This window comes from Choloepus didactylus, chromosome 9, assembly GCF_015220235.1.
Source record: "Choloepus didactylus isolate mChoDid1 chromosome 9, mChoDid1.pri, whole genome shotgun sequence".
Taxonomy (NCBI): domain Eukaryota; kingdom Metazoa; phylum Chordata; class Mammalia; order Pilosa; family Megalonychidae; genus Choloepus; species Choloepus didactylus.
In genome coordinates this window covers 62363006-62382566 of record NC_051315.1, presented here as the reverse complement: position 1 = coordinate 62382566, position 19561 = coordinate 62363006, and the positions used below count along the sequence as shown (strand labels likewise).

Genomic DNA, 19561 nt, shown 5'->3' with positions numbered 1-19561 from the left:
AAAACTCCCTTATTCCCACAGTCAGGAATTTAGACCCCAGAGAATATTAGAGCTAAAAGAATTTTATAAACTATTTCAACCCTCCCCTTCCTTCACATGGAAAGCTACATGAGGACAGGGATTTTCGTGTTTTGTTTACTGCTGTATCCTCAGTGCCTAGAAGAGTGCTGGGTACATAGCAAGCCCTCAATAAACATTTGTTTGATTAGAATAAACCTTTGTTTTACTAGTGGAGAGAATTCAGTATCACAGTTTGAACAACTTTCCCAAAGCCCCACGGCTGATGATCAGCAGAGCCTCTGTAACTCACATCGCTTGCCTCCTTTTCTACCACCCTCCTTATGCTCTGTGTTTTTCCACATGAACATTTCCCCAACAGGATTTCCCTTCCCTGCTATAACACAAAATTTGAGCACTCTATCAGTTTATTAATCTTTCATGGTTATGTTTTGGCCCCTGATTCAGCATCATTTACTGCACCCACATCTCTACTCCAACAGGTCAACATGAACCATCTTTCAATCTATCGGTTCCACGTTGCTTAGGTCCTGAGTTTCTAACAAAGCTGAACTTTTCTCTTCTGATAAGGCCAAGCCAAGACAGAGGAGTGAGATGATCTCTTCCATCCGGAGACTGCTGAAGCACTGACCAAACCTTATCCTCAAATATTCCCAACTCACGGTGAAGTCTGTCTCCAACAATCAAGTCATGAATCAGGTTTCTGCAATCCACATAAATGCTCCTCTCTCCTTTTTTCTCTCAGATCTGACTCAGTTTGTCATATTCATTTAAATGTTTATATAAAAAAAATCTTATTTTGTTCTAGGAACTAAGGGTCCTATATATCCTCCAAACTGATTTGCCAAGTCACCTATTTCCAAGTTAGTTTCGGGGAAAGCTGGTATCGTTCCTTGGAGGGAATGGATTACTAAGGTACAAAAGCTGGGATGGAGCAATAAAGGATGCAAAATTCTTATCCCAGTGGAGTATACAAATCACAATGGTAGGCAACAGCTTTCCATGAACATAGTCCATTTTTAGAATTAGGAATGAATTACACGGTTGGTTGGGCCTCCATCACTTTAGTTCCCTTTCTTTACTCAGCTGGTTGTTAAGTCAAAGGCAGGAGGGTCCATGGTAATAAAAAATTACGTGTTCCTCAATACTATTATATACCCATCCCTCATTCCTCCAGAATGGTGGTAATTAACGGGGGTTGCTTCACCTCCTAGGGATATCTAGCAATATCTGCAGGTATTTTTGGTTGTCACAACTGGGTGGGAGTGGTGCTTCAGATAATTACTGGGTAGAGATGAGGTATGCTGCTAAGTATTCTACAATGCACAGGATAGCCCTCACCTCCCCAACAAAGAATCATTCAGACAAATGTCAACAGTACTAAGGCTGAGAAACTCCACTTCAGATTATTACTCCCATTTGCTTCATCTCAGAATGTTCTTTCCCTTCTATTTTGAACCGTTCCCTTTGCCATACGGTTTAACTTTATAAACTGTTTTGTTCGTTTGTTCATGAGTGTTCTATCTTTCCTTGCAGTCAGGTGCCGTTTCTCACTTATCCACCTTGGAACTCACTGGAATTGTACAGGAAGCCCTTGGAAGGCTCTCAGTATATACAGGTGGATAAACCTAAATTAGAGATGCTTATGAATGCCAGCTCTTCCTACAGAATTATATAATTACATGTCACCTTAAAAAACAAGGGTTTATAATGATGAAAGATTAACCTTGTCTTCTTAGCAACAGACAACAATGAAAATAGAAGCTCATAGACAGATACACTTCCCGTCCCCATGAAGTTGAAGATCTGGCCAATTAAATATCTTACTTTGCCAAATGCACCCTTTCAAGCAACCTCCTATTTTTCTCCTTAGGCCAAGAAGGGGGTGGGGTGGTCAGATAGTTTTTCCATGTGTGTCAATGTCTGGGTGCTGTTAAGTGACCCCAATACCTGGCCTTCCTGGACCCCTAGGAGGCTTTATAACTTTTCTTGACATCCCCAACCACTAAAGGATCACGTGAACTCTACGGGGGGATTAGAATCTGGAAGCAGGTTGGGGAAAGCAGATTATCTGAGAGGAAACCCTGTCTCCAGAGATTGCAAGAGCCCTGGGTTCCAAGACAGGGGAACCTGCAATAAGGTTTCATTGCTTAGATTTACTGGCAGCCCTAACACCGCCCTTTTCCTTGCTGGAAGATGACACAGCTGCATGGCATGCAGTCCTCGCCAATTCCCTCATTCCTATATTCAGGGATGAGCTGCTCTGTGCTGCATCTGCCTGGAATTTTAAGAGAAACCCAAGACAGAAGGACTTGTGAGGACCTGCCCTATAAACAATGGAAATATTTAGGAGGGACAGAGAAAGAAAATCATTTCAAGAGTGAAGTGGGGAGGAAAATAGTTTCAAGGAAAATATTTAGTGATGTAAATGGCCATCTTTAAGCACCACTGCAAACTGAATCTCTGTTATGTACTCCTTGCCTTCTTTTTGTGTCCCCCTTACACACGTTTTTATTTTTAGTAAGAGTCTATTTCTGTGTGTGTCCTCTATTAGAGATGAGCATTTCTTCAACTATATTGCACACATAAGGGGTCAGGCACATTTTGAGCACTTACCTAAGGATAAAAGATGTTCTTTTCTGGCAGAAATAACCAACCATCGCCAAACCACTAATCACATTTACTACAGAAATTCACAATACACAATACACGTTTATTACAAAATTCAGCACAACTTTTGCCCCAAACTGAGAGTTTGCCAACTGTTGCTCCTCCACACGGGGAGGTGTGCCAGATGGTTAAGACACTTAGTCCTCAGTCGGTCCAAACAGTTGGTCTCCTGGCTAATTCTCTCAAGAGCAAAATGACTACTTGGATAAAAATGGATCTTCTATCCTCTTATAATTATAGATAAGGCTTATTGCAAAAGTAATAAGCAGACATTTCAGAAAGCAATGGAATCTATGAGCAAAACCTTGGAAGCCATCTGTGCAGTGTTGTTCCTTCCTATTATACTTGGGCACTGGACTTATTGTTATTTGCATCGTGTAGGTAGAGAAGCTGGGACACCCTCCACCCCGCCCCCATACACACAAAAGGACAATACCTTTTTAAATCCACACTCTGAGGTAACTGAAAAAGGAGAGACAGGTCACCTCCCTCAAAGGGTCCCAGCTTTTCCATTGTTACAACAATGTGAGTGATATTTCTACAAAAACACGCACTGGTGAGCCTGTGTTTTTATTCTTAAGGCAAAAGTCCCAGCTGGATCTCAGCTGAAGCTTACCTCCCACGTTAGTGCCAGGCGGCTCACGGCAACGTTACTTAGTCCCATGACGATGGCAAAAAAGGAATTCAGATTTTTGTACTCCTTACAGCTGAAACACAAGAGGCTCATCCTTAAGTAAAATGCCACTTTTGAATGAGATAAAAAATTCGAGTTCTATTTTCTGATAGTCATTAATATTCGTCAGCACTCTATTATGAGAACAGGAGATGAGAGATTTAATGCATTGTATAAGTTCCACCTGGGTAACCGTGTTCTGCTATTTGATTTTTCACAGCAGTTTTAGAAAGGTGATGGTTTGGCCATCCAGGTTCAGGTTTGGAGAAGGAATTTCAGGATACCTACCCTAGGGATTGTTACTATAATCCCAAAGCTGCTAAAAGCCTTTTTGGGGGTAAGCATCTCATGGAAGCGGAAGAGAGAGCAAAATGTCCTTGGAGATTTCCAGAGCTTTAGCCCAGAGGTCGCCACCTCCCCTAGCAAGCAGAGGAACCACAGAAGTCAACACTGCAACTACCATGGTTTCTACCTGCCATAAAACATGCTTCCAATTTGTTGAAAAAATCAGTTTACAAGGCATGATCCCTTGTGGGCTGGGTACTTATTCTCAAGGAGTTTTAAAGTAGATAAAAAAGCTAAACAATTGGCTAAAAATAAAACCTTATTTTCTTTGTGTGTTACTGAAGTCAATGATTATTTCTAAATCTGTATTTATGTCACCATTAGCTCATATGAAGATGCATTTGGGAGTAAGACATACGGAACAAGACCAAAAATGCCTATCAGGATGGCACCGTTTAGCCTAGGTACGTGGTTTAATTTAAAAAAAACAACAGGAATCCCGACTTCTTTATACCATCTCTCTAAAAATGGAAAGAATTCATTTCACAGTAAATGCAAATTCTCATGTGAAATCAATATGCTTATCTAAATTGACTAAATCATAAAAGCTTTTTTTTTGGATTAACATTTTTGTAAAGGGCTAGTTAAATTGTGGCATTGTCTGCTCATGATCTCCTTGTAAAGCAATTCTTAAACTGTCTGTGTGGAAATGAGAACATATATTTCAGAGAAGGTATAGTGTGTCTAATCCCACTGGCGAGAAAGCACACAAGACTTGTCCTGTGCTGGGGCAGTGGCTCCCAGGTCAGGGGCTGCAGGCAAGCATGCATAGTCAGATACTTGTATCTGCATTTATCCTGTGTATGTGATCTTGAAGGAATCAATGCTAGATTGTAGACCTGTTTTTCTGTTTCCTGCTCTTTACCAATCAAATTTAACACCCTAGATAAGTCACGACATTTTTCTATGCCTCAGTCTCCTCATCTGGGAAAAGGGATAATGACATCTGGTCTCCCAACTTCACAGCGTTCTAGAGAGGACAAAGAGCAAGTTGAAGTTCTCTAAAAATAGTCTGTAAACCAGATGTTACTGCCACCAGGTTTACCTCTCTTTCTTGTAGATCTCAAGTTTACTGACATCTACAATCTTCTCAAGCTGGGCTGTAAACACAGCTCCAATACAGGACAGTCTAGCTCAGCACAAGGCAATGGTTAAATAATACAAACCAATTTATACCAAAGCCTGTTTTCCCAATTCATTCACTTAAGCAGAGGCAGAATGTTAAGAAAGGCAAAGGCACTTTTAAAAAAAACCCTGAGTTTTTGAAATGCTCTCCTATGTTGCCTCTGTAATACTTCAGAACTAGACCCTAAAGTGCTTTCCGACCTCCCATATTTGCATGCAGACTGCTTCTCTCTCCTCCTTGTGGCACTTAGTAGTGCCAGGCTAAGGTGAAGAGAGAATGTGCTCATTATGACGGGAAAGCATATGTTGTCAGTGTTTCCATACTCATCTCAATCCAAATATGTGAAGGCATCTGCCTCTTGCAACGAGACTGGCCAGACTCTTAGGTAAAGTGGCTACACTGTGAGTCAGAAACCCATTAGCAAGGTTCTACCAAATCTTTCTTCAAATAGCCAGCTTTTCCAATTAAGAGACAACAGCATTTGAAACCAAAGGATTTGGGTATTCTGTTGAACTCTAAAATGCAAGGCAAAATAACTCAACACATTTGTTCAGCTGATATCTATAAAACATCAAGCAGCGTTTACTTCTTTGTTAAGCCCTGGAAATCAGACTCTGTTTGGGATCTAAACTGTTTGGCTCAAGAAAATTGCCTAGCTCTGGTCACTTATACTCTCAACCTTCTTGTGCTAGAGAGCCCTGCATTTAGAAAGGAAAGAAGTCTCACAGCCACAGGCCGCATTTAGCATTTTATTTTTAGCATTGTGGTGATACCAAAAACATGAAAGTAAACAGGAGGTTGTCAGGCATATCGAACTGGCAGGAGAAGATTAAATTCATGTCAGGGAAGAATCTAACTGGCCCCTGCAGTAAATAAATTGTTTCCCATGAAGTGCTGTTTAATAGAATATTTATAAGATGCTTGATTTTTTCTGATGTTTATGGAGATGATTTTCATGTACCAGGGTAGCTCGCCTTTATGCATTTCACTGATTTTAAGCTGGTTTAAGTTGGATGTGCTGTTATACATGCATGTTCCACTGCCCTCTACTGGCGAGAATGTGTCATTAAGATTTTTAAACAGAACTTTCTGCAACAGAACTGTTTGCAAAAGGAATCCTCAGGGGAGGAAAAAAAGTCGGAGCAGTACAGAGCAAAGAGAGGTCACAATTTGGACTCCAGCATCACAGTTGTAGGATGTTGATTTATATACTGATATTAAACATTACAAAAGCTAGAAGATATTCACCTTTACAAGAGTTTGGTAATTCTTGGGCCCCCGTGCATAAGTAGTTCCTATATCTTGCTTTCCTTTTCAGATGTAGTCTAGGAGAGCAAAATGAAAACACAGTGCAAAATTTTTTCTCTTCCCAAGCTAAAGATACTTACTGGGCCGCTATCTTAATAAATTTCTTTAAGAGCTGAACACGCTTGCTGAGCTGGGAACAAAGGCAAATCTCAGTGACAACCCAAAACTGAATTTCATTAAATCTCCTCAGGAACAAATCCAAGTTTGCTGTGGTCTTTTTGAAATTATGTCTTCCAAATGTGTGATAGATTAGCTCCAGCTAGAAAAGGAAGGAAAACAATTTCACTTATTCATTTTTAAGGGAAAACACCAGACAGGTTTCTCTATTTGTTAAGTCAGTGTTTTATTGGTCAGCAGATGTGCAATCACTGATCAGGACTCAACTTGTACTACAGTTGAGATCTGATAAATATATGAATATAAACTAGGTATTCCTGGCTTAATATACTCAGAAGATACAGCATATGGTAAATCATAAAGATTTTTCTTTAATACTCAAAGACTTTATGACAGGCTTTATTAATAAACTCAGTGTTCACAGAACTCATTATGTGCTTCCCATATTTTTGCAGCTCATACTAACACTTGCAGTTGAGCAAGGCCAGCAGGCTCCATCTAGCTTTGCACCCGAATGGGAACCTTACCTCATGCACACAGTTGAAGAGCTCCCAATCATAAATCGTCATCTGGTATGCTAAATCTTTAGAGCTCATCAGTTCAAAAGTTCCCACTGTTCCAACAGTTGGGCCTTCTTGTTCTGGCAAGGGAGTCTATGAATAATAATGCAAAAATATATCAGAATCTCAATACAGACAGGTAGTTAATGCTGAATGCTTTAAGGAGCTTCTGAGGGGAACAGATTCTGGAGATGCTTTCAGGAATATCTTGCAATATGACTTTACCCCGAAGAGCAACTCACCTTTGCTCTCAACGCTCACGTGCTCTCGTGTCATCCTTATAGTTATAATCATCATTATCGTCAATTCACTGACTGAAAAATGTGGACAGTGGAAAATAAGATCCCGTGATGAGTAACCCATGGAGGTTCTCTTGTGCTTGGGCCTGGGGTGGGGGTGGGGCCCTGGAAACTCTTCCTCTTCTACTTCCCACTGAAGCTGTCCCAAAGCAGGTCCTGGCATGCCTGTTTTGGACACAGTGCTACCAACCACTGAGGGGCCAGTGGCTGTGGTCAAGGGGCTGCATTTCCCTCGCTTACAGCATTGCCTGGAGTTTCTAGGTGATGGGATGCCTCTGTGCTCGGGGGCTGTGCATGAAGCCTGTCTCCTTTACCGCTGGGAGATCTGGGGCCAAGAATGAGATTCACATGGTCATGGTGTCCTGGGCTAGATAGTAGAAGAACAAATTGCTATTTTCTGGAAGACCTTCAGTCAAAACTTCCTATCTGACTTATTTATCTCATTTTTGTTTTTTGAAAATTGATCTGAAGTGCTTTTACTTAGTAAGATGAATGATTTATAAACACTGGACACATCTATAATACAAGAATATCTCTATATAACATATGCAATATATACATTACAAAGTTACAAAATTCACATGAATTAAAAGGGTATTTCCCCAATATGATGCTAGCCATATTTGGATAGTCAATATTCATGTCAGAAGTACAGATATTATACAAGTTCTGCCATCATCTTCACCATCATCATCACCATAACCATTGCATTGTATAAACGCCCACTGCATTCTGCTTACAAACAGAATTGCATGCTCAGGATATAAGAGGTCCTTGGATTTGAAAGTTTATAGTCGAAGAGAGGAGTCGATCTGACCAGCAACTTCAGCACTGCACACTGATAGAGTCAGCTGTGGGGATTCATTTACATGAATAAACAGACAGACAGACACATCAACACACACAACTCCCAGATACGCAGATAAACAGGTACAGGAACATGAATGGGCTTTTTGAGAGTTAGTGGGTATTTGGAATGAATGTTCATCTGAAGAGGTTTTCAGAGAAACAAGCTTGGATTTAAAAGATGAAACAGACAAACTTCGGTGGATTGGGAACAATGAGGCTTTCCCTGAGCATTATCCAAGATAGTCTGCAACCAGCTTGGAGAATGGCAAGGAAGGCATGTATGGGGGGAAGCTGCCCAGAGACTGGCTTGGCAGGGACAGTGAGTGCAGGGGGACCAAACGGACAGCTTGAACCGCTTTTAGAAAGTCTTTTGAGCACCAGACAAGGAATTTGGGCTTTGTTGGACCGAGGTACTGGAGGGTGACAGCTCTTTAGGCGAATAGGCTGATGGCAGGGACAAGCGCTAAGAGACATGGTCACAGACCAGATCACAGAGCAGGTTAGTGCCAGCCTCGCAGTGAGGTAGACTCTGAGTCTAAATTTTATTCCAACTGTGTCGACTTGGATTCATTCCCTAAACTCTTGAATGTCTGTTTCTGCTCTGGTAAATCAAAATCATAATACCTACCCCTATGTTTGATAAGAGGACTGGGGGTGGGGGGGATGAGCTAAGTGAAGCACAGTGCCCAGCACAGAGGAGGTACTTCCTCTTGCCCAAATCTGTTCCCTTCCCAGAAGTGCTGCAGCAAGACATGCACAGGAAAGTGTCAGTACACCTGGATGTAAGAGTTAAATACTGTTGCTGCGCATTCAGGGGGCAGAGAACAGGGAAGAATGACAACGATTGCAGGGTTTTGAGTCTCAGGGACCCACCATAGTGGCTCTGAGGCTGGTGGAGACAGGCAAGTCACTTATGGAAGCAAAGAGAACGATTTTAACCAGAGTCAGTCTTAGGTAGGAAAGTTGGACACTTTTAAATGCTAGGTCTTGAGATCACCTCTCAGGCTTAAACTGGCTCTCCACATTCTCCTTTTCCTCTTGTAGCCCCCTCAGCTCCTCTATAGAGCTCCCCCTCCCTCTCTATTCCTGGGATTTGCTCTCTCTTCAAGATGGGAGTGACTCAGTCTACCTAGCTCCCTACCTCTTTTCCTTGAGCTTTCATGGCTTTTCATACTGGCAATCAATTAACGCAACAACTACAGGGAGGAGGCCAGTATTAAGAAATATGCAAAGACTTTTTAGTTTTGGATGCTGGTCTATCATTCCTGCATCCTTTTTGAGAGACGAAAAGAAAGCCTAGTTGAACCTCCACTTTTATTTGAGCAGGCACGTCTCACCAAGCCTCCTCCTCCTCCTTGGCAAAGGGCATATTGACCCTTTCTTCCATGAGCCTGCTGGAGAGGCAATTTGAGCAGAAAAGGATGCTCCTCTATCTAAAGTGCAGAATCTACATTCTGACCCTGGCCCCGTAGAAAGCATCTCATTGGGCCATTTCCTCACAGAGATCCCAGTGGAAATTTCCTACAGATGAGGCACAGTAGAACCTGTGTAGGGTCTTCACTGCACAGTCAGGTCTGAAAACTGCCTACGCACACAGAAATCCCATAGACTCTCTCCCCACCTTTTTTGAGAAATTAATTCTTTTTTAAGGCGGGATGGTGGTGACTGGGGGTGTAACATTGTCACCCTCCCATTTTCCAGATGAGGAAACTAAGTCATAAAAAGGATATGTTGATTGTCGGTGATGGAGAGATGGATAAAGCAAGCTGCCACCCAGCGTCCCTCTCTCTTGTGCTGCCACACCCTCTGTGAATATGGGACAGCTCTACAGTGGCACCTGTCACCTCCGCTTCTCACTGATTCCACGCTGGTGTCCCCCCTCGTCTGTGAGCTCCTTCAGAGACAAGGACCATGATGGATCTGTCTTTGAGACCATCCCAAGCCAGAACCATTCACGATACCAGGAATGATGTAGTAGGTGCTAAATAAATTTTGAGGAACAAGTGAGCAGATAATTGTAGAACCAAATTACAGTACAGTGGGACTTTATTGGAATTTGCTCTGTACTAACATTAGCCTTAAACAAAATGTCAAGAGAATAAAGCTTAACCACTTAACCACTAAGATGAATCACTAGTATTATGCTAATTCTAGACAATACAATTTAACACTACAAATTGTTCTGTTCCAGGTTGTTTATATTAGTCTCATCTCTGTAACTTGACTATAACTGTCTGAAGGACAGAGGCTCTGGGACACAGGTCTGGCACCACACAGAAGCTAGCCCAGCAAAGAACACAACGCAGACATTTCATGAGTATGTGCTGATGGATCAAAGGGTTTGGGCAACATTCCGTACTGCAGACTCATTCTGTGTGCTACTCTTCCTAGAAGGACTGTCCCCAAAGGAAATCTTTAGAAAGCCGGAAAAGGAGCTCTGTGACTAAAGTTATGAGAAGCAGGTAAGGGCCGACCACCCCTTCGCATGATGACATAACTCACAGCACAGTGAATGGCAGAGTGCCTACAGGGAAGAGGCTAAAGCAAGTTCAGGTCCCAGGCACCTGTTAAAAAGTAAACTGCTTTCAATTATTCAGGCTTGAAAATGGAAGACCAAGTCTGGCAAGGATAAAGAGCTCATAAGGCTGCAGGATTGTGTGCAAATTAACAGAGGTTTAAAATGTTAGTATCTGCACCCCCCCCCCCCACAGGTGGCTGGAGACAGGCCTCACTCTATCTCTACACCACCACATCATCTGACACTGTGGCCGAGAACCAGCTGGCAAGAGAGGCCCAGAGACCCTGTGATAAACACATCATGAGCCACCTTCAATAGGGTGACTGATCCTGGCTTTTTATGGCTTTCATTTCCAGGGGAGGGCAGCAAGACTCATTTACAACATTGTTTTCTTCCAATTCCCTCAATGTTGGAAGATGTGTATTTAGAAAGCAATGAAAGTAGGTGACTAAAGCAATCCTTGAAGAGAACTGGGAGCCAATTCAGAACTTCTAGCACTGGGAAGAGAGGGGAGTCAAGAGCACTCACAGGCTGTGACGGATGAGGGGTTAGTAAGAGAACAAATGATACATTCACTAGGTTCCTCTCCATGTGATTTCAGATATTGTAAAAACCTACTTAACTTCATTAGAGCACACATAATAGCTCCCCCCAAATCAACAAAGGATTATGATGAGACTAATCCAAGCTCAAAAAGTCCAAGAAAGGTTTACCTATAAGGTCAGCTTTTATTAAAATGGAAATGTATTCATGCACCACTGAAGTAGCCAAACTTTTTCCCCCAAATACAGATGCAATTTACCTTTAACTCTCTTGTTGCACTTTTCTTACAAAAGAAGTTTTGTATGTACACAGAATGAGAAAACTAGTTTCTTCACCCTCTGAACTGGCACCACAGGCTTTCTAAAATACTTTAATAGCTACTCTTCTCCATGACCAATTTTTATGGAATAAATATAAATGAACTCCACCACCTACATCAAAGAGGGCAGGCTACTAAATTATTAGCACGGGGCAATTAGTCCTTTATTCACAGAAAGCTCCGTGTGGCCAGGGACGAGTGTGTTTCGGACACTTAGGGAGAGGTGCTGGTCTCTAGCATTTCCCATGTAAGAGAAGAGACGGCAGTTTCAGGGCATTTATTTATTTCAGACCGGATGGTGGCTTTGCCGAAATGCATTTCTACATCTCCCTATGGAGTCTGATGAATAGCAATATCTTGCTTTAAAAAAAGTTTATTTCCATCCATGTCTAAGTATGCAGATTTTTAATATTAATATTAAAATTGGGATCATTTCAAGGCTGTGAATTATAAAAAGAGAGGTCTGAAAGTGAATTATGCCCCGGTAGTGGTGCTACTTGGCTAATTTCTACAAAAGGAAATCTAAACCTCAGAGTATCTCAAATGAACACCTGAGGCTTACCTAAGAGACTGCAGGAAAAGAAAAAGCCAAGTAGCATTCAAGATAGATTTTTTAGCAACTAAGTCCAATATGACTGCAAAATTAAGCTCCAGACAAGTTTTTCTGATTGCAGCTGCTGCTCTGGGGAGGCCACCCACACCTACCAGTGAATCGAATTGCTCTCGCGGGCAAGCAAACAGGCGTCCATTAATGGTGAGCGTCGTAAACACTGAAACATCATTAGGTTTGAGCACCACCTTTTCTGTGAACATAAAAAGCATGAGATTGCCTATTAAATGCATCTGAGATTTGCTGCACTGCCCTAATCACACCAACAAATTGCCAGCTTGGTGAATTACCGGAACACGCAGAGCGGCTGCATAAAATATAGTACTGAAAGGTACCCACTGAATAAAAAGACACAGCATTCACGCAGGCACATGACACTCAGGATGCCATCAGAAAAGACCACAAATCAGGACTGGAAATATCTGAGGGTCGATTCACTCAGTTTTGCACTGCAACCGTAATTATTTACAAAAACTGTGATTGCTATTTATATAACAAGTTATGTTTTTAGATTGTAATAATGCCCAGCATTTTGGAGACGGAAAGATCACTTTTAGAGAACTTAAGGGGTTTCTGAGATCCCACATGACTTTGGATGTAAAGTTTTTGTTTTTTTTTCCACTTAGTCCCTAATTTGGAGGGCAATTGCATTAACTAGATTAAGCCTTTCTCAACATATGATTCATTCAATAAATAGTTAGTGTTTACTACATGCCAGACACTGTTCTACATATTGGGGATGCAAAAGAGAACAAGACAGACAAAAATTCCAGTATAAAAAGAGCTTACATCATAGTAGGGGGTGTAGACAATAAACTAAATAAATAAATTAGATAGTAATAAGTGATGAGAAAAAACATAGAAGGACACGGGCTAAGAAGTGTATGTAAGGGGGAGAGGTTAAAATTTTAGAAAGAGAATCCAGGAAAGGAAGGACAGAGGCTTCAGCAAGATGGTGCATTTGGATAAAGACCTGACAGAAGTACATGAGGGGCCTGGGGTGTAGCTCGGGCAAGGGTGTGACGGAGGGATTGGCAAGGGTGTCTGCCCTCTGAGAACTGTGCAGCTGAGGCAGAAATGAAGGGGTTATCTTGGGGTCCAACATGCATTCAAAAATCCTACATTAGTACAATCATTTGCCTTAAACACAGCAGAGATGGTTCACTTGTTCCTGAGAGATCATCCCAAAGGTTATCATATAATTACTGGAGAAATTAATCCTTGGCTCCTTGCTCCAGTCTCTCGCTGCAGCATGTACTGACCTTCCCTGCCCTCTTGCCAGCATGGATTGTAATTATTTATGTACTGTCTACTTCCTCAATGGCCTGGGCACAGCATCCTCTCCTGTGACAGCGACTGGGGCACACCAGGAGGCTAGCACATATGATGAATGAATTCATGACATTTCCGGGAAGCCTAGCATAATCAGGGACAATGGGAGGAACTGTAATCCTGTGGGGGGAAATAATCCTCATCTTGTTCGATGAGCTGGGTTCCTGCCCTCTCTACTGGGAAAGGAGGGGAACCATCATCAGCTGAAAAGAACTAACCTACGACCACCTCCAACTTCAGACTTTTGAAGGCCATAGGTTTAGACCTTAAGCTTGTCAAGCTCGGTTCCCTCTTAGGGTCCATGTTTCTCATGGCTCCGAGGCTTAGTATTTTTTTGTTTAGGGTTTACGTGGGAAGAATTCCAGGCTGACACCCACACCAGAACCCTTGCTTCCAGCCACCTCAGATAAAACACTTCACCTTTTTCTGCGTTAGTGTACCCACAAGACCGGGGATATTAACACTCACCCTGCCTGCCCCTAACCATACTACTTCTGTTATTCCTGGGAGCACACACAGTGCCAATCCATTCCTCTGGGTCAGTATGGAAGGGCCACGCTAATTCCTGGCAAGGTTTCTGTTTAGATGAGATATCCCATTTTGCAGAACCCAAAATACCGCTGAAGCCTGTTACCTCCTCCAGAACTCATCTTGACTATGATGAGGCCTTCTCCCGAGCCCAGTTTGTCGGCAACTGCACTGATGATTTCCCTCACCGAGGCCGCCACTGGCACCCGGATAGTTGTGTAGGTGTGGTCCATGCAGTAGACCTTAAACAGAACTGTTGGGAAGACAGGAACAATGTTGTAAATTGGCCTTGCCAGTTCTTGAGAAAGCCATAAGCTTGGCAAAATATTCAGACATCCTCTAAAATTTGCATCATCATGCCATTTTTAAGGTTGTCATTTGCACACATCCCCTATGCCTTTCCCTTCTAAAAGCCCCTATCTTAGCACTGGTCCAAGAATGGGCACACATATGGCTGTTACCCCCACCCCAATTGAAAAAAAATCACCACAAAAAATCCCAACCACCAGATATTTGTGAAAAGCCCACAAATAGTTCATGGGAAAAATCGGAAGTATTTTTAGGCTGCCTGTCTGCTCTTCTCGCCCAGCCTTTCATTTTCACAATACGGGAAGTGCTGCTTTGTGGGCAGAATACTAGATTCCTGCTACCCCATCTTAGGGTGCACAGCCGACACCACAGCAAACAGGAGTGCTTCTGCCTGGGGTCGTTAACCTCTGCTGACGTCCCTGCTGCCTTGCTTCACTGTGTACGGAGGGGCAGGAGACCAGGACACCACCCCCACAGGCTCACCTCTGGACAAACAAATCCTGGAAGCAATTCCAGCTATTGCAATTCTCGGCATCCCTGAATTACAAGATTCATTTGTGGTTTAAAATGAAATTTTCATCATTATCTTTTTTTTCTTTTGGGTTGTAAACCTTGGAGAGATCTTAAACAACCAAACAATAGCCAGCACCTTCATCTCCCTGATGTCTCCACAGAGGCTATGCACAGGGCCAGCGTGCTCACCTGGGAAGGAGCCCTTCTCTGCAGGGGGCTCTGAGACTCCACCTTCTCCTGGGCATCTACAAAGCACCAGGCACCTTCCCACCAGCTCTTCCCAAGGAGATGCAGCCTCGACCATCAGACCTGAGATTATCTTTATTTCCTTCAAGGAAGGGTGGAGGTGGGGGAGAGGAAGAACCAGGGAAGTGTGGACAAGTACTCAGCTCGAGGAACTGAGTTCAAGGACATAAATTATTGAAGTGCCAAAGGGCACCTCCCCACAAATCTTTCCTGAGGAGGGTGTGAGCTCTGCTGTGGGCTCAAGGTGATGCTTCCCAACAGGAAGATTCTATTCTGACTTTAAACAATCTACATAGTCAGGAGCTGGAAGAGATTCTCACCTTCATCAGAGCCCCAGATAGGCTGGCGCTTCTGGGCTCTCTCATCTCCTGTGTTGAACTGTTGCAAAAGAACTTTGTGCTGTAAAAATAATAACATGGCAATTGCCATCAGGGAGAATAATGAATGCAGGTTAGCATCCCAGAGGAAGCACATGTGAGAAGCAACTAGAAGTAAGAATAAAGAAAATAAACCTTGTGCTTACAAAAAAAAAAAAAAAAAAATACATCACTTTTATAGAATGCAATGTAGTATTTCTGGAGAATTATAATTCTACAAGGCACAGACAATTGGAGAACCCATACTCATGCCACTTACCTTCTTTTGTGGAGCTTTTGCATCTTCCGAACTACAGGAAGCAGAGAAAGCATATTAGTTAATACCTTTGGCACTGTTACTTTAAATTGCTTCATTTGTATGTAGCTTTAATCTCATGTTAGAAAATGAAAGCACAGAATTCCTTCAGGAGGCATTAAGAGAGCAAACCATGAGGGAGATCAGTGCCAGTCACAGGTGGAAACCTGGTGGAAATGATGTTAAAAGCCAGGATTTCTAGCTTTCAAAGTCTATATAGCAGCACTTAAAATCTAGTAACACTCTGGCTAGCATTTAATCTATGGCTTAAGTAACAGCATGTGAAAACCTTCTGTGTTTTTGCTGAGAACACAAATATTCAGCATAAACAGCTCTGGCAGCAGAAAGTGAATTTTTTTCTGTAAGTAACCCCCCTTGAACTTTCTTTAAATGCCACTGGCGACTTTCATACTGGATTCACTGCTTTCAGCCAAAGGGACCTGATTTTGTTGAGTGTGAGTCCCCAAAGGAGGGCCTTCTATTTCCCAGGCTCTGTTAGCTACACTCCAGCACAGGAGCTGCTGAGCAGACATGCGGTCCTCTGGTCATCTGACCTCATGGCACCACCTAGTTCCTAGGCTCCATCTGCTCAAACCAGAGCACACTTTGACAATTTACAAAGTAGCCACAGCCTTTTCATAGGGAAAATATTTTTTGGAGGATTCTTCCGTTGGGAAGTAGGCACTCACTCGATAAAAAGCATACCCCAAAAGCCAAGCCCTTCCTTACATTTGCTTAACAATCTTCTCCAACTCTGGCAGTTGCTCCTTGAGGACAGCAATCATCCGGGCATCATCTGATACAGACACATAAAACTCCTGGAATTGGCAAAGGTCACAGGCTTTTAACAAGAGCAGCCAAAGGAGCATGCTTCTGGAAAGAGCAATAAAGAGGTGCCCCTACTTAATTTGCTTCACTAACATCTCTATACCATGGCTTCACGGACTAGAGAAAACAAAGAAAAGGTTATAAAATATATCTAGATTCAACAGTGCGAATGAACCATGGGCATGAAAGGCAAGGTAAGATTTTGGAATGAGTCATTTTATTGTCTTTTTTTTTCAGGGGGATTTTAACATTTATTTTTCATATTGTTTTAGTATTTATCATTTAATCTTTATTATTAGTTGTGGTTAATTATTGGTGGAAAAAATGCAGGCATGGTTTTCAGCACTGTACTGAATTTATGCTGAGTTTGTGTTATCAACTCAGGACTCCTTCTTGGGAACCAGATCCCCCATCCAGGAAATGATTTCTTGGAAACAGCCCTACTACTACCCAGCCTCAGCAGAAACTTTGCTCTGCTTTGCTTAGGAGCAGCGGCCTCCATGGCAGAAGATGAGAACTGTGGCAATGCCAGCCATTTGTAGACAAAATGGTACCCTACTCAATGGCAAAGGCCATGAATCAACTCTGCCCCCAACCTACTCTTATACCTTTCCATTTTCCAAATACTTTGAGAGCCTTAAGGGACTCTCATGGTTCACCTTTCCTCCCTGCCTCACCCCTCTACATGTAGAAATGATATGATTAAAGAGGAGAGGGGGACTATAGTTTGGATCATTCATTTCAGAACACATGGCCTGATTGTCTGAATCAGAAGCGACCTTGTTTGAAACTCACAGTCTGCACAGACGTAATGGACTCATCTAAGTTTTGGAAGAGAGAAAATTATTGAGGAGTAAATGCCAGGGTTAGTGTTGTAATGTGGGGCTAGAGCCATGGGAGGAAAAAGGGAAGTTCAGCACAAAGCAGTGTTAAGGAAATAAAATATTTCCCTTGAGAACTACCTCATGGCCTCCCACTTCCTGTTCCAGTATTCCTCCCTAAAATTATGTGCTTTCACTCCCTTCAAAAATACCTACCATTTTATCGTAATCCCACTTCTAGGAATGTAACTAAGGACAGAACTATTTGCACAAAAATGTTCATTGCACTATTATTCCAGGAAGGTAAAAATTGGATATGGGAACAAATTCATATATCTATGGCACATTTACTCAATAGGCATTAGAGATCTTTATCATAAAGACTATACTGGCATGGAAAAATCCTTAAATAAAGAAGTGAAAAAAGCAGCCTGTAAAATGACAGGAACTATGTGATTAAACTTATGTGAAATATACAAAGAAAGAGAGACCAGTTGAAAATACATTAAACTGTCACCAGTTATTGAATTAGAGTGGCAAAATAATAGGTGATATTTTTCTTTACCTTTCTTATAGTACCTTTCAGATAAATGTAAATGTTAACAAAGTCTAGAATTTGCAATACAGTCTCTCCAGGCATGCTTCCTGCCTATGCAGGTGTACCGTACTGTAGAACAAAGGTGTACTTTTGGAAAAGATGACTCTGCGTACCTCCAGGAAAGCCATTGCCACGTCATCCTCTTGTAGGAGGTCTCCGTATACAGCGGCCCACTGCAGAACCAGGCGGATGACTCGCCTCTTATTGTTGAGGGCATAATCCATTTTCTCCTGTTCTGTACCCTGTGAGGGCTGTGCGTGGTAAGTGCCAAGGAGTCAAGGAAGACATTTAGCTGCTTCAAATTCATTTCACTGTGTTACTTGCAAAGGCAGAGTGACTGATCCCAGCTTCAGAAAGCCAGCCTTCTGGACTGATGGAATTACTCCCTCAGGCCCTCAAAAGAAGCCCCCGTATCTACAGAGAGTGTCTGGGCCAAATGCACACAAATCCTTTTAATGCCTTTGACCTGATGTTGCCCAAAGAATTAGGCTTACCCCAGCCCTACCTGGGTTAGTGTGCTAACAAGGATTCTCGTTGTGCTGAGCTCCAACTCTCACCAGGCTTTCAACAGATCCCTCTGCCCAGCCTCCACCCTGCCCTCAGGCTCTCGGGGTGGCCTTGCTTGCTGCTGTTGCTTGTCTCTGGATGCCCTGTCACTTCTTTTTGGTTCCCAGAATCCACACCTCCATAAACCCGCTTATTAAATTATGTCGCTAAACCCTTCAGAGTGGGCATCTAGCTCTGGCCAGGACCATGGCTGATAACAGAGTCCCCAGGTGGGAAACTGAGGCTAGAAGTAGATGAACTCACTCCGTGTTATGAAGAGGAAAGGTTCCTGCTTGTGTCATTACTCTGGTGAGGGCCTCTGACACCAGACACCTTACATAATATCTTCTCCCGTCAATGCACAACGCACAATGGTGTTTTGTGCATTTACGGTTAGCCATCATAACTAAACTATAATTCAGGCTTGGAATCGTATATTATTTGTCTTTGAATTTTGAATCATGCCTAGCACCATGACCTTCAGCTAGAAATTTCATTTATTCATGAATACAACAAATGCTTCTCGGGTGCCTATGATGTGCCAGGTAAAGTTCCCTGTCATCAGTTTACATTTTTGTGTGGATTACTGTAGGGAGAACATAGTAGGTGATCAAGAAATATTTTTGATTCAACATATCATTTCTTTTTCAGTGACTCAGAGTAGGTCATATTATAGATAATTAGTTCATAAAAGACTGACACTTTATAACTTGCACTGCAACTTGCACATGAAGTACCTCACTTGGTTAAGATCTGTTTTACAGCCTTGTGAAGGAAAGTATTGTTCCCTTTCTACCAGTGAGAAAACTTACATGAAAGAAGTGTTGGCCAGGGTTACACAGCTGGGAAGTACAGAGTTAGTCTTGAACTCAAGACTCCTGATTCCAGCTAGTTTTCTTTCTATTTCACAATACTATCTTGCCTAACAGTTGGCTACAAGACTGGCTGCACCTCAGCTTACCACCATGACTTAAAAGGCATTGTAGAGAACTACCCCTTGGCAATGCCATGCTTGAGAACTAAACCAGTAAAGAACCTTTTCTGAAGGGACCATAAATAATCATGATCAAGGTAAATGACAGAACCTTAAAGCAAAGGTTTACTGCATGTAAATGGGTTGCAAAATGGCTTTCATAAATTGAGCACGGGCTTCATAAAAAAGAAAATTGCTCAACCTGTATTGCTACAATTCTCTCTGAGCTTACAATAAAAA

The 19561-nt window shown here is 42.3% G+C and overlaps 1 protein-coding gene and 1 long non-coding RNA gene across 5 annotated transcripts in view; one reads left to right on the top strand and one right to left on the bottom strand.

The window, feature by feature from the left end:
* Nucleotides 1-19561, bottom strand: part of RAPGEF4 (Rap guanine nucleotide exchange factor 4) — a 346445-nt gene that overhangs the window by 16163 nt on the left and 310721 nt on the right. For all 3 annotated transcript variants that reach the window (XM_037849336.1, XM_037849337.1, XM_037849338.1), the window contains 9 exons: nt 17916-18066; nt 16285-16373; nt 15520-15550; nt 15204-15282; nt 13922-14068; nt 12051-12148; nt 6785-6910; nt 6221-6399; nt 3305-3395 (listed from right to left, as the gene is read on the bottom strand). In XM_037849336.1, coding sequence (XP_037705264.1) covers nt 3305-3395; nt 6221-6399; nt 6785-6910; nt 12051-12148; nt 13922-14068; nt 15204-15282; nt 15520-15550; nt 16285-16373; nt 17916-18066 — 991 coding nt within the window. The remainder of the gene's footprint in view (nt 1-3304; nt 3396-6220; nt 6400-6784; nt 6911-12050; nt 12149-13921; nt 14069-15203; nt 15283-15519; nt 15551-16284; nt 16374-17915; nt 18067-19561) is intronic.
* LOC119544159 lies at nt 524-10176 on the top strand. Of its 2 annotated transcripts, XR_005218780.1 has the most exons (4): nt 676-717; nt 1555-1636; nt 4031-4110; nt 9667-10176. It is a non-coding gene; the product is annotated as an uncharacterized LOC119544159 (long non-coding RNA). The 2 variants fall into 2 exon arrangements; XR_005218779.1 differs by lacking the exon at nt 1555-1636 and having other exon boundaries at nt 524-717.